The 14942-nt window shown below is 43.7% G+C and overlaps 4 protein-coding genes across 4 annotated transcripts; 1 reads left to right on the top strand and 3 right to left on the bottom strand.

The window, feature by feature from the left end:
• Positions 1-1436: 1436 nt before the first annotated feature.
• TSTA_081470 (glycosyl hydrolase, putative) lies at positions 1437-2915 on the bottom strand (the record flags this gene model as incomplete). Its single annotated transcript, XM_002477832.1, has 4 exons — positions 1437-2021; positions 2077-2532; positions 2587-2831; positions 2897-2915. The coding sequence occupies 4 exons, from the start codon at positions 2913-2915 to the stop codon at positions 1437-1439; spliced, it is 1305 nt and encodes a 434-aa protein (XP_002477877.1).
• Positions 2916-4008: 1093 nt separating this feature from the next.
• On the top strand, positions 4009-10675 carry TSTA_081460 (monocarboxylate permease, putative; the record flags this gene model as incomplete). Its single annotated transcript, XM_002477831.1, has 20 exons — positions 4009-4301; positions 4392-4546; positions 4734-4804; positions 4914-5006; positions 5032-5289; positions 5446-5582; positions 5809-5875; positions 5970-6157; positions 6227-6595; positions 6750-6853; positions 7002-7085; positions 7226-7335; positions 7406-7479; positions 7785-7919; positions 8020-8153; positions 8396-8659; positions 8872-8984; positions 9032-9708; positions 9762-9846; positions 9896-10675. The coding sequence occupies 20 exons, from the start codon at positions 4009-4011 to the stop codon at positions 10673-10675; spliced, it is 4191 nt and encodes a 1396-aa protein (XP_002477876.1).
• Positions 10676-10923: 248 nt separating this feature from the next.
• On the bottom strand, positions 10924-11213 carry TSTA_081450 (uncharacterized protein; the record flags this gene model as incomplete). Its single annotated transcript, XM_002477830.1, has 2 exons — positions 10924-10981; positions 11020-11213. The coding sequence occupies 2 exons, from the start codon at positions 11211-11213 to the stop codon at positions 10924-10926; spliced, it is 252 nt and encodes an 83-aa protein (XP_002477875.1).
• Positions 11214-13480: 2267 nt separating this feature from the next.
• TSTA_081440 (uncharacterized protein) lies at positions 13481-13990 on the bottom strand (the record flags this gene model as incomplete). Its single annotated transcript, XM_002477829.1, has 2 exons — positions 13481-13743; positions 13807-13990. 2 exons carry the CDS (start codon positions 13988-13990, stop codon positions 13481-13483), a joined length of 447 nt encoding a protein of 148 aa, XP_002477874.1.
• Between the last annotated feature and the right edge of the window lie 952 nt (positions 13991-14942).

Raw genomic sequence — 14942 nt, 5'->3', positions numbered from 1 at the left:
TCGCCTGGAGAGTGGATGGCATGGGGTATTCAGAGTCAACTCCGAGGAGTTCATGATAAGCCAGTCATAGCTCAGAGAGCTATCTATTGTGGCTGATTTATCGGCAATGAGTTCGTACACCTAGTGATGGACTTGATCGTTTCTGTTCTGGATCAAGTATCAGTGCTATTTGTAATGAATCTAAATGTCGAGATGGAAACATACCTGATCGAAGATCAGTCTGCTGCAGAATAGATAAGCCCATATATCAGCCAGTGATTCAGACCATTACAAACGCATTTACCACATATCACCCATACCCTGTCCGACGTGAATATGCGGGAATTCCTCAGCTAAACAGACCTGATGCTTATATGTACGTAGCGTGAGTCTAGTAGACGCCAACCCAATCCCCGAAGCTTAGCCAAAGCCTCAGCCAAGAAAAACAACCAATGACAATCTCAATTCTTATCTCTGCCCATGTTGACGATTTGCAGGTTTGCACGGGGGGAAAAAAATTCTCGACGAACCTGGTTTGAATTCGATGATCCATGTGAGATATTGGTGGTGGCCCCAGGTTATTGTCTGACCACGGAATGCCGTTCCCTTAGTAGAAACTCAAGCATGTGAAGTACACCCACAGGTAATTGTGGTGTTGTCCAGACACTGTCCGTGTCACGTACAAGCAGCAGTAGACGTATCTGTCCATCCCTAGGTATAGAAGCGACCTCATGATTTGCGTAACCAAAAGATCGACAGTAGAATATAAAATAGGTTGTATGGCCAGACCTCGTCCTGCTGCAAATGATTATGCAGATAACTCTCTTGTCGACATTTTGTACAAGGTAAGTCTTTTCTTCAAAATCCGGGGAAGCCAAGCATTGCTAAGCCTTTTTTGTTCCCACTCTGATCATCATTAGTGAGATTCGTTATTCAGTGATCTAGCCACCGGTCGGGAAATAAAATGCTTGGCTTTCGCTGGCCGACTTCGCCCTCTTCTTGGCGCAGATTCATATTTAAGGGGGAAATCTGCGATGATGAGCAAGGACAGCGGGCTTTATTATCCGAGACTTGTAAGCCGGTGGTTGACCAGGTGCGATACGTCGGATTTGGGATTGGAGGGGCGGGGAATATACGGAAGTAAGATAGATACCACCCAAGTACTGAAGGTTGTTCCTATTTATTGATTGCTACCAGGGTATCGACACATAATGGACAGATTGTTATGAATAAAGTATGTTAGTCTATCCAAAATGTAACCAGTTTTGAGTATTTATACATTGAAATCGAGAAAATATCAGCTCCCACACCTTAATACATAAACAGAATCAATCACATCGCCAAATCGCCAATCGCATGAAATGGTAGTTATAAGTATAAGCAAAAAAAAGTATCCGTTCAAGGAATCGAGAAAGAAGTCGGCAAAGGTACCGTGAGAAAGAAGTAAAATCGAGCGACTATTCACTGCCTGCCACCGTCCAGTAGACTACCGCAATAATAACTGCAGCAAACAGGGCAGTCAATATACCAGCACCGGCTTTATCAGCAGTACTGATAGCCGCCAATTTTTTGGTAGTGCTGACTGGGTCTGTGCTTCCAGCTGTAGGATTGCTGGAACTATTTCCTCCTGTGCGCGACGTCACTGGAGCGTATAAGCTAGCGTTATTCGTCATGATAAGATTCGCCCAAAAGATATTCAATGCGCTCATCTGCTCTTCGAGCCCGTTTTGATTGTCCCAGCTCTTGGTGTACCATTTCACACCGCAAGTGTTGTTGTTGTAACCCACACAAGATGCAGCGGCAGCTACGCCAGAAGTTTGTAAACTAGACATGATAGTGTTATATGTCGACGGAACGATCAAAGCGACAAAGGCCATCCATCCCGCAGTAAGCCCCTTGAAGAGAATCTCGTTACGATTGCAGAGCTCAGTCGTTTCACAATCTTCGGTGAGAACGTTCCCGTAGTCACTGCCTGCGAATTTGCTCAAAGTCGAACCCAATAATCCATTTACAGCCGATAGCCATTCAGCTGATCCGTTGGTCTATGTAGCAGCGTGAGCATGAATTCCAACACAGTCAAGTAGATAGAGGACTCACATAATTATACATATATGCAGCTCCACTTAGATAAGTGCCGTAATTATACGACCATTCTGTGTGATCCACCGTCGAACAATTATCGCTCATGCTAACCGAATCGCCAATTTTCCACTGCTGGGTGTCGACTAGGGGGGTCTGGCCAGCGGTACTCCAGTTCCAAATCTTAGTTGCCCAGTCGGCGTATGTTTCGTTATACGTATATCGGGCCAGTCTGGCAGACAACTGGAAGAGACCGCCGTTCGAAATACTGTTCTTCATCGTATAACCCGCCTCCCAGCTCCAGATCTGCCATCTCATTCCGCCGCCGCAAGCCGATGTATCCCACCGTTGCACTTGAGTATTAAAGACACCTTGCGCGAGTGAAAGCCATGAATATCCTTTGGCGGCTTCTGGGTACGCTAGCTCGGCAGCGGTCATGGCAGCAAGACCCCAGAACATTTGATCGTCGTTACCCTGTACGGAAAGAAATTAGGCTTACTCCAAGAGCGACAGAACGCCATTACTTACAATGTAATTACTGTAATTCGACGGCATGTAATCGCCATTTCCCGCTTGAAACTCCATACCCACAGTCACTTCATCGTTGTATGTTGTGTCGCCAGTGAAATGCCAGTATTGAATCAGCGCCATAAACATCGCACCGCCTTCCCACCACGTATCGATAAGTTTTCCTGGAATCTGACCGGTTTCATTACCGGCATACCATCTCATCATACTATAGGCCGCCTGGCTCGCCGCATCGGCAACGGATTCTATCAGAATAGGATCGTCAGTCGCGAGCACATCCATAAGCGTATTGTCCAAGGAATCTACATACGCCGACTATTAATATCCATTGTAATAGCTTGAGTCACTGGTGCCAGCAGCAGTGACAATAATAGCGAGAGACTCCGCCATGATCTGTTAGGCATCATGGCCAATGTAATTTGAATATCGCAAAAGAGACCGCCCTTTTTTCCGATAGCGCTTTTCTTCGCACCTTATTTGATCGTAAAGGCAAGCACCATGAAGGATAGCGAGTGACTGCTCTACCGAAGAGCATGTAATGAATAGCAACAGCTGAGCAAATGTAGAGACGCCTGAATGTACAAAGAATAAAAGTGAATGAGATCAGTTGCAGACTCGAAGTGGGTGGACAACGTGGGCTGGCCGCGTACTAATGCCGAACGGAGAAGGGGCGCTCGCTAGTCTGAATAGACCAATCTAGCGCAACACTGCGTGTCTGACACAGAGTTTCAGCCTGGCTGGCCCAGATCCGAAACTGCTGTAGAATCGGACAGATGAAGGCGATTGGAGACTAAAATAAGAAAGAAGATCTTAGCCAGCGATTAAGCATCTAGGCATTCTGCATCTCCGTCTAGGCAGACGTGGCCAAGCACAGAAGTGTGCTTGGTAGGTCTGCCGTGAGACTGTGGCTCAGCCGGACACATGTTCATGACGCTGCTGGTGAATTTGGCGGTAACTCCGGGGGCGCATTGGCCGGAATAGGGGACTGGTCTAAGTGGTGAGGATTATAGAAGATTGATCAGGGGCGGTTGAAGTTTTCTAAGCAGAAAGAGCTTAGTGTGTCTCGGCCGCGTCACCTTACCGCATTTGACGGACTAGCGGTAACGCCTCTGATCTGATTGACCAATAAAATATTGATAACCACCTCCTATTCACTAATTGGCCAATCTCCTCGATGAGTTTTCAGTATCGGCGCTAATATATATGGATCGATTAGCCATATTGGATCTAGCTGTATGCGCTGTTACGCTATGTTACGTCTATCCGATGACGATCGCACATTTGATGTCGCACACTGTACGAGTACTGCGTAAGCGATTCGTAAGACATGTAATCTATGGGCCAATGAAGAGCAATACGCAATATAATTTCTGCACTTACCTTTCAAAGTTAGCGTGTTTTATTGTTATTGGCTAACTCGCGATGCTCTCTCTCCTTTTTGTTTATCAATCACAACACCGGTCCTTGGTTTCTCGAAGCCGAAAGCATTATCTTAGCGAGCATCACGCCGAGCTTTCCACCAATATAGAGAAACGCGGACATGCTCATTATGCTCAGTCCCAATTTCAAAAATGCTATTTTGCCGTATTACCGTCGTTGAACCTAAATGGCAGGCAGAGAGTTCTTATGAAGTGTGATCCCGCGAGTCGCAGGGTGCAACATGGCCAAAACACTCTGCGGATGAAAGACTATTCGTTTCACGAAGATACTTTCAGGTATGGTGTAGAGTATGAGAGTATGTTTGTACCTCAATGGCTGGTACCAGCAGTACAGAGAGTGGGAGCCTTGTGATAAACACACACCAGACCACGGGGCTTTGTTATGGTTTCCATTGCAAGCGTTTACAGCATACAAGGGACGGCCCTTGTGATTAAAACGGATAAGAGAGATTGGCTGGTAATACGGAGTACATCAAAACTCCGAGCTTTCCTTGCGAGATCCGAGATTGGAAAGTCTACAGGTATTATGAGCTGACCTCATATTGATATGGTTCGGGCGAGGCCCTCACCAGAAAGCCTGAACATCCGCTTCTGCGCCCAGGATGCTGGAGCGCAGCCTGGCAGTTCGAAGTTATTCCCAGACGTTGAAGGTTCATTCTGATTGGCTGATTTGCTTCTAACGGGAGAGTGAATCTTTTACCCAATCAGAATGCACATTACATAACCCCACTCGCGCGGTGTCTATGGCTATACAGATATTCAGCGCCGAACCCAGCCCAGTGTGAGCGTTCCCCTTTTCTATATAAACTTGTATGTACGACGAAATCTTGTTGTCCTTTCCTCTTCCTTTTCCTATGTTATGTTTTCTATTTGAGTATGCCCATATAGCGAGCATTTGTAATTCCATCTGCCACGACCTTTGAATCGTACGGTCTCGTCTTTATGGAGGAGCGCTGTGCATATGTTAGCGAGACGAAAAGAGTGTCTGGTTTGCAACCTAACGCAGTCATTTGAGGCTTGCAACGTCGCAATTGTCTCCGTTGGCTTCTCCATTCCCATTTTAACCATGTCGTACGCCAACTTGCAGTCGGTATTATGCGAAATTGAACGAGCAATGGTCCCTCTACAATTTGGTGAAAATAACGCAAGTACCTGCAATATCGGCCTTGAACTCATTTACAAATGTTCGCAGGGAGGATGTTTCTCATTGTTCGGCATTGGTAACCAGCGTGGCCCATATCTCAGGAGAAGTGGTTTCTACACAGTTAGAGCAAACTAATTAATATTACGCGAATGGCATCCTTTGTTGTAAAATCGGAGTTTGAAGCTTTCCAAGTGGCACATAGACACGTTGATTCAGACGATCCCTGGCACCGACTGTTCGCTTGTCTAGAGTCATCTATGCAGGGCACTGCTAAAGTACTCTCCGACCCTTGTCTTTCTTTCAACTGCTCTTGTTCGCCTCCGACATGTGCAAACTAGTAACTCCGACGTGGGAGCTTCGCCAGCTTGGGATTATCCGTTACTGAACTGTAAAAGCCCTACTGTGCTGCTTCAGTATATGCACCTGCAAAGACCAATTCTTTGGCTTCGGGATTGAATCCCTCGATTAGGTTGATGAGCGATCCTGCTGTATCATAGTAGCCTGTATCTCGCGTCTGAGAACCACGTGGATTTTGTCGGTGACCTCCGTCTATAACTGAAAGCGGCGACGAATCGAGAGCATAGCATAATATCATTCATTTCTCTTGGCCAAGTAGACTTGCTTACCAAGGATCTACAGTCTAGGGAAGTCTGAGGAAGTGATCGTAGAAAATTTGGATAGGCTATTGGCGAAAGGTCAGAAAAAAGTTGGTCTTCTCTGTCTACGCAAAAGACATACACATATGACAGTTCTTGTTTTTGTTCTTCGTGTGTTAGCAAAGCTCCATTCTTGAATTACAGGTCCGCGTGGAGGAAACAAAAATACATCTGTCGAGTCGACCGGGGCCCTTCATCAGCCCATTATATGAGGAGCCAGCTCCGAGAACTGCACCGAAGGCTTCTACTAATGAAACTCAGGCCATTTCAGATGGTGGTTTGAAAGCATGGCTGCAGGTACTTGGAGCTTTTTTCATATCTTTTATCACTTGGTGAGCTTCCCCTTCCATCTTTCCAGGCTTAACTTACAAACACCATTGCTAACATGTCTTGAATGATAGGATAATTATTAATACGTTCGGGGCTTACCAGACGTACTTTGAGACGAAGAAATTGGCATCGTCGTCTAACATCTCCCGGATAGGTTCCGTGCAGTCCTCTTTGCTCTTGATCCTCGGACTTGTGACTGGAACACTGTACGACGATGGATATTTCTATGCGCTTTTGTACAGCGGGTCATTTATGATAATTCTAGGGCAAATGATGACCAGCCTTTGTAATGAATATTATCAAGCACTCCTTGCGCAAGGCTTTTGCATTGGTATCGGAGTAGGTCTTATCTTCATTCCCAGTGTTGCAGTCTTGTGCACCTATTTTAGTTCAAGATTAACCCTTGCGAATGGCATAGCGGCAGCTGGAAGTGGCTTTGGGTAAGCATAAATAATCTAGAACTTGAACAACAACTAATACCATATCCTCGGGGGCGGGGGTATATCCAATCATTTTCCACAATCTGTGCAACCGAATCGGACTCGGTTTTACTGTACGAGCAATTGGGTTTGTCATATTTGTGACTATACTTAGTCCGCTTTCAGTCTTCAAGGTTCGCGTCATCCCTTCTAGCAAGAGGAAGCCGATGAACCTATCTGCTTTTAAGGAGCCAGCCTATTCTATTTTCGTTCTCGGAGGTCTGCTCACTTTTATTTCTTTGAACCTCCCTTCTTTTACATGCAATCCTACGCAATTGATAAGGGGATTTCTGCTGATGGAATGGGATTCTATCTTCTCTTTATAATTACTACTGGCGGATAATCCCCAACTTTTCTGCCAATCAAGTCGGCCCCTTCAACATCATTTCTTTGTGTACCATTATATATGAAGCCTTGATGTTTGCTCTAGTGAACTTATCCGGCGTGGCAGGTATGGTGCTTGTCTCTTGCTCTACGGGGTTCTCTCGCGGGCATTTGTTGCCGTACCCCCGACCTGTCTTGTACGCCTTTCTCCAGATCGAAGCCTGATTGGAACCCGGATAGGAATGGGATATGCTTTAATGACGATAGGCAACTTGGTTGGCACTCCTGTAGCAGGCGTTATTCTGCAAAATAAAGACTTTAACTCAATGTGGATATTCGGAGGAATTATGTCGATTTCCAAGGGATGGACGACGATGGTCAGTCGGAGCATTCAAGGAAGGTAGGAGCCATCTGCGAGAGTGTGAAGATTTCTTGAAAAAGTTCTAGACACTCCTCGCTCTGCCATCTTGTGCAAATAATAGGCTCAATCATATGGCAAAACTAGCAAAAAGGAAAGTAATGTAAGCCAACCAAAATCTTATACATAGAGGAAAATCATATAATATAAACATTAGATTCAGCGGTAAATACAATAATCAATATGTAAACTACTTACTTCTCCTAGTATTCTTTTATTTTACTTTTCAGTCTCAACATGGCCCTTTCTATACATGAAATTGCTTTCACGCACCTTGGAATAGCGACCACCGTCTCTGCAATCTATGATTTCATTATGAATGACTGCCAAAAAGTGATGATATATCCACAGTTGTGGCAGTCCTCCCAAACCACAGGATGAAGGCTATTCTAATAATCTTGAAGATAGTTCATTCACCCACAGGCCACATCCCGGTACACAACGAATCGGCTTGACTCTCCGCAATCTCTGCATTGAAAGAGATAATCTGCCTTGTGATATTCACCAAGACGATGATTTCATCCAGCCTTTTCCACCAATTGGGTACCTTATCTTGGCCAACATTTTATAACATCGGAAAAAGATTTTGAAAACTTGTTTGAATCTAGCTACATGCACGTACTGATTCACGGGAAGCCTCAAGTTTTTACCAGAAGTATTGCTCCAAGGCAAAATGCGGCACAGTCACCCCTCACCATATGAGTTTTGGAGGACCTGCTGCTCGTGCGCAGCCGGTCCTAAATGACAAGGCTCGTTCTGGAACTAGATGTTTGAATTGTAAGAAAAATATAAAGCAACCAATGAGACTAGATTTTGAGGTAATATCTGATTGGACAACATTTTTGAAATACTACACAGTGTGCCTCAAGTTCAGGACGACCCTCCCTTCGACTTTTGGGAGAAACTGTGGAATCCCATGTAGCCTGGAAACGTCCAGTTTGCAACCAGCCTTACTCCCTATAAAATTCAATTACCCTACTGAAATCTGTTCAGTATGGATGGAGCTAATTGCATAATAGTCGCGATGTCTTCTTTTTTTTCTGCGCCTGTGTTTATCATGAGGGGGTGCATAAGTAATGTGTGCAAGCCATTATCAAGCATTGATGAGGCTAGCTGCATGACTGTCACGACGTGTGCGTCTCTTATTCCTGCAAGCTTTCATGAATGCAGGGTTATTGATTACCAATGCAACTTTCAATTGTTTGGAACAACTGCACTGAATGAAGAAGGGCGAGCCGACCCTTCAACAAGGGCAATTGAAAGTTCTGATCTCTACAAAAAAGGTTCAGCCTTGTCCATGAAGCATGATTTCTGTGCTAAATAGTGTCACTGTGCAACGATATCGAATCTCATCACAACACGTATTGTGGTCATCCTTGTCAAGAGTGCCGTATGACCCCTCCTCCCTCAGGAAGTGAGGCAAACTAGGATATATGCATCTCCTTCTGTATTGCGGACTTTATATATAATGGAGTCATACTCCTTTGTCGCTTAGAGACTAAAATGTTATCCATGACTGATTATAAGATCGAGGATTCTCTATTGGTCGGTTTCACGAAAAGGCTTATCGCAATGAATGGCCGCTCACATAGTCCAAGTAATTCCCAGGTAATGCTTCGTTCTTCATAAGCTGCTACAGACTAACCCAAATTCAGACCTCTTCGCCGTTGTCTAGACGGGACCAAAGGAAACTAGCACGACTTCATGGTCGGGAAGTAGTATCACAAGATAGCGACGAACAAGCTGATCTTAGCGATGCTGGGAAAATACCGCGACAACCTATTTGTCGCATAATTGACCTGATCCAGTTTTTGTCATCGTATGATAATGATGTTGGCAAAATTGAACGCGCACTGGCTAGTCTGAAGGAGAGGGACCAAAAAATAAGATCTCTTTCCACCACCATTAGGGAGCTGAAGCGCTCTAACAACGAAGAAGTTCGAGGCTTACAGGCAAAGGCTGAAGAAGCTTCTCATAGTTTGAGGGAATTAGAGCAGCAGAAAGCTGTTCTCAAGGAGAATCAAGAGCAATTGGAAAGGCAAAGAAAACAAGAAAAGGCGAGACAAACGAGTTTCATACAAGAACAGCAGATAAAATTCGAAAAGCGGCTCGAGGAGGAAAAAGACAAACTCGTCAAAGCAAATGCGCAGCATTTCGAGCGGGCGAAAAAGGAGAATGCAACACTCAAGGAAAACATCGATACTCTTCGTGAAGAAAAGGCCCAGATCGAGAAGACTCTAAAACTATACGTCCAAAATTCCAATGATTTAGAGTCGCAAATGGACGAGCTGAAATCGAGATATTCCGCCCAGAGTCTACCCATTGAACAGTAGTACGTCATGATACGCCATTCAAATAGTCTATTGGCTCCTAACTCTTTGATAGCGAAAAAGGATTCTCAAGGCTACGTGAAAAGATCCAAGCCATAACACAAAATTTCTTGTCGAATTTGCCACCAGATAATGAATTGGTAAGTACAATTTCGACTCCCCCTTTATAAGACTATATCTGAATTGTAGAAGGACATCGAGGAGACGCAGAAGGAATTTTCCCACCTCAACAGCATCTTTGGAACCATTTCTTTGTCTGCATCCGTAACGTCCAAATTCCTTCGCGTTCGCGGTGCCCAATGCACAATAGTCGAAGCAATCTGCAGTCGTTTCTGGCAGCCGTTCTACATCACCGCTAAGCCTCTTTCATCTGAGACTACAGCGACACTGTCTCAGATTTCTCAGGCACTTTCTGAAGAGGACCGTCATAAAGAAAGCCTGTGGCGTTACCTCAGCTTCAAAGGACTTGAAATACCAAATTCCCCACAGGATATCCACGCGGAAATAACAGGAATCATGGAAGTTCTTCGACGATTAATACCGGTCAAAGAACACAGAGCTTTCGAGGTTGAGCTGAAAGACCTTCTTCTTGATTCTATTAGCATCTGGAATGAGCTGAAAAGAGACAGCTGCGTGGTTGAATTTGATCTTCGACCACCTTTATTTTGCGGTCCGGATTGGGTAGCAGAAGACTCCCCAGAGCTCGAGCAGATTGGTGTGAAAGTTAATGATGAGTCTGGGGATAAATCTAAGATGCAGCAGCCCTGGTGCCTGTTTCCGAAAATTGTATTCCATCCAGTTGATAGTAAGAAAAAAATCATTCCAGGGCATGCAATTTTCGTTGATTCTCTTGCTTTTCACGAAAGTTGTGATGAAATGCGACGTCAGGAAGAGGAGATTGCACAAGTAAGAAAGAATCTTGTGAGAAGACCAACAATCCGAAGAGGGAATGGGCCATTGTCAACATAGGGCTCGTTACAGCCTGGCAAAGAGCTTATCCCGGTTGAAGATGCCCTTTTTTTTTTCTATTTATATTGCCTTTTGTTCCAGATTGCCAATGTATCACATATTTTCTCTGTACCCTGGGCTATGTGTATTAGTCGCCTGTTCCCGATGTTAAAAATATCGACAGTTTTACGTATTAAGACCAAATTTTTACATCAAAACATCGGATCATATTGAGCTAGAACTAGCGATAGTACATTATTGCTGGGTGCTTATTTTGAGCCCATGTTATAGGCATTGTACGCTGGTTTTTGCACTTCTGGATCTCCTCTACCAAAGTTCTATTCGTTGAATTGGCAGCAATAAACCTCTCAAGAAACTTCTTATTCCCCATAGCCTTCTGTTCGTGGAATATGCCCATTGCTGACTGCATCATAGAAATAAATCTCTCCACATCAATCTCTGCTGGGACCTCACCATCCTTTGCTGTCAATTGATCTTCCTGAGAAGCTTCTAGATCAATATCTGACTCTGAATGAGAGCCTGCATCAGAATCTGTCATCGTTTCAATTTTTCTATACTCTGGGCGTAAGACGAGATGCTTGTCAACCCAGAATGAACTGAACCCCTGCCTGCGAACCCTGGTGAAGAATGTAATAGGGTCTGTGATAGGACTATAGTAATGTATGATATGCTTGCATATCAAGAATCGACTTGGTCAGAATTCATCACAAGCATATGTCCACATTGCTGGATTTGTGTGATATTTTTGAATGCTTTTTGGATCGATTTTACAATTCTTAAGTTGTTTCCATTCCTTTTTAAACGCATTTCTCCAGCTTGCAGAAGCTTTTCGATTGCCATTATTGCGGATCGTTTCCATTCTGTTAAGTGCATTTGATATAACTCGAGATGTTAACACTCAGATGACTAGGTCAATGCGAGGGCGATTAAACTGTGAAGGTAATCATGCTTGATCTTTCACTAGTGAGATTCAACAATTATCATTGTCTTGAGAATTGGTGTCTCTCTACTATTCGCTGATCGAGCCCATGGCTCCCATTGACCAGGTTTATACCATTTAATATATAAATAAGCCCATAATCGGAAGTAATTTCGAGCTCAGTACTACGAATATTTCTAAGTGATACATTCTTTGTAAACATTCTCTGGCGAACGATATGTGCCATTGCGATCTGGAGTCAAAGGATGTGCATTATAGTGATGGCTAAAGATCCTCCAGAACTGTATCCCACTAAGTGACGTTAAAAGTCTCAATGTGACATTTTTCATCAAATTTCACAGATCGAGACTCACACTGGCACCTCCCATAACAGTAAATTCCATCTGGTCTGCGTACTGGCAATGAGCCCCAGCATATTTCTAGGTTTGAAATAAGCTTTTGAGCATCACCAGGAAAGTAGTGAGTCTGAGTTTTTATCTTGTTGGAGTCTTTAAGTTTTGCTTGAATTGCCCGTCTTACATGCTAGAAACATAAGTTGTTGTTGGCCTTACCTGCTAATAGCAGTAATCTCAGACTTATCCTTATCACATCCAAAGAAGTTGGATTGAATCCCGATACCCTTAATGGTGTCAGAAATCGATGGAGAAGATAAGTCATCGCCCCTGCATCTGTACGCTTAGCAAAAAATAGGCTGAAAAAATAGTTTCCATTATGAGGGAATTTTATGATATTCTCAGTGTGATAGACTTCTATGTTGGATATTCTGATTGAGGGCTGGGCAGCCAGTAGCTTTAGTGATTTAGGATGCAATTAATGATTTACTATCAATCGATATATCTTGGATAAGCTCAAGTTATTATATTTGACTAGAAAGCAATCAAAAAGAGCCGTAAACATTATAGTATACGACTCAGTGGACATTCATTTCTGTTTGTGGAGCCGTCACTACTAAATAGGCGTAATTGGAACGATGTCTTCTGATCGTACTAGGATCTAATGATATCCGGATTATCTGACAATTACATCCCCGACGAACATCTTGGTAGAATCAAGGTTTTTTTCAGCAGGCCCAGCCACAACAATCAGAGGAAAAGAAATCCTAGGGTCCCCCCCTTCAGGTTCAACTACAACAACCAAAGAAAGCAAGAGCACTACTGGTGACTATCGTGATCTTCTTCTTCAAAGACGTGCCTCTGTTCTAACTAGAGTTGGAAAATAAGTCTGCGATCCTTGCCGTCGTCGTCACATATCATGTGATGAAAACCGTCCATTCTGCGGCCCCTGCGAAAAATGCACATACCGCAATCCCCCTGATAGAGGCCTCCAGCTAAGGAGAGTCTTATCTTTCTACTCTGTTGGAACAATGTATTGACAACCTGCAGTCAGGTGAAACTGATTCTCGAAGCGCTGGAAGCAAATAAGGCGAAACTGGAGCGGCGGATAGATAATCTTCATTCCCTAGTAACACATCTCTTGAAGAACTCAAATCAGATCATTCTAACACAGAAAATCGAATGGGAAAGTAGTAGAGCACAACAGATACTTACCGGAGACATAGAATAAACCCAGCTGTCGATAGAGCGGCGACAAAAACTAAAAGTGACAAAGACTTGTCAATTCCATTGGAGCATTTTACAGCTACCCATAAACTATTATCATGGCTCTCTATTCAAAAATTATTGGAACAAAAGGAGTTCGACATTGATTACGTGATGAGATTTGAGGCAGACCGCAAGGTTAACTTGAGGTCTTGGGAAGAGAATCTTACATCATTGAAAAATAATAAAAACAGAAGAATATCGAATAACAGAAGACAAAACAAAAATAAAGCACAGTAGAACACCTCTCAAGCAAATAGCAGCTGACTAGCTGCGCCTTTTGATGTCCTCAACTCGATCAGCCATCCATTGACTCAGCCTGAAACGTTTTTCCTTGACTTCGTCCTCGCGATATGATTCCTCTCCAGTATGCAACCAAGCTTTGATCACTTGATCACAGTCTTTAATCCATTTCGTTCTCTCTTTAGGGAATTTGTCTTCCCACATCCGAGGCTTTTGTAGTATTCCTCTTTTATTCAGGACGTCCACTATCTCTTCCGGGACGGTTGCAATTATAGGTTGTAGCTCGCCTATAGAGATCCCGTAGGTTATATCGAATCCTTCAGATGCATTTTGCACTCGGGTAGTCTCACCAAGCTCTTCAAGAAACTCAATCGCTCTGATAGCATATTTGATGTCTCCACCATGGATGATGACATTTCTTGTATAACGGGACTCCGCACCACTCTTTCCAGCTGTCCATTCCAGCTCATTTGCATAAGCCGCCAGTAGCAAGTACTCGCTCTCTTCACTCCTTTCTCGTTGCTCCTTGATCATTTCCTGTTGCTCCTCGATCCGTTCCTGGTGCTCCTCGATATTTTTCTTGTTGTTTCTTTTGTTCTTCTTCGGAATTCTTCAGTTGCTCCTTGAATCCTCTCAGTTCTTCATGCATGTCATGTAGAAGTTCAATAAGATTATGCCCTTCACGATTTCCAATTCGTCTCGATTCTAGATCCATCATTATTTCGTCTACTGGGAAAAAAGTTTTGAGAAAGTTTTCGAGCTCGTAGTTTGTTGGGTCTGATAGAGGCTGACGGGGTGGGGAGATTGGCATGGTTTTGTAGAAAGTTGCTGACCATTCCTCGTTGCCCTTATACGTTTTTAGAACCTTTCCGAGAAAAATGAGTAACGGGGTTTGAGATACTTACTTCTCCAACACTAACTTTCCTCCTCTTTTGAGGTGGCCCATCTTCATTCACCGCGACGGCTTGACTTGCACCCCGAATTATTCTTTAAAAGTCGGTGACTCTTGGTTTCGATTCTTCGTCCTTTTTTTTTTGGCTTTCAAGGGATTGACAGGGTCTCTCAGAAATGTCTCTGGATCTCAGTCTCATTGAAGAATGGTTGAGAAATGAAACTTTAGGTGTTTAGGCTTGGGGAAGTCTATGAATTTATATATACCAGTGGGATTGGCTTTCTCTGTTGACAGGGTAAGAAGATGTATAATTCTTTATTTATATAGCTTTGATAATTGCTAAGGTAAGGATATTCTTCCAGTTTCATCTTCTGGTGATGTGAGACTCTTTTGAATGCTGTGATATTGCACAAAGAGATTCTTTGACACTTTTGATAGATGCAGTATGAGATTATTGCAGTATAAGGCTGGATACAATCATGAAAGGCAGTCAATCATGAAAGTTTCATTAAATAGAGAAGTCGTTGTGTGGACTAGTTCTTTTGAAACCCGCCTCTGCTAAACAATGCTCTCTTTCTTGCATTTCCTCCCTCA

The sequence above is a fragment of the Talaromyces stipitatus genome, genomic scaffold, assembly GCF_000003125.1.
Source record: "Talaromyces stipitatus ATCC 10500 scf_1105507295527 genomic scaffold, whole genome shotgun sequence".
Taxonomy (NCBI): domain Eukaryota; kingdom Fungi; phylum Ascomycota; class Eurotiomycetes; order Eurotiales; family Trichocomaceae; genus Talaromyces; species Talaromyces stipitatus.
This window is presented reverse-complemented; position numbering and strand designations above follow the sequence as displayed.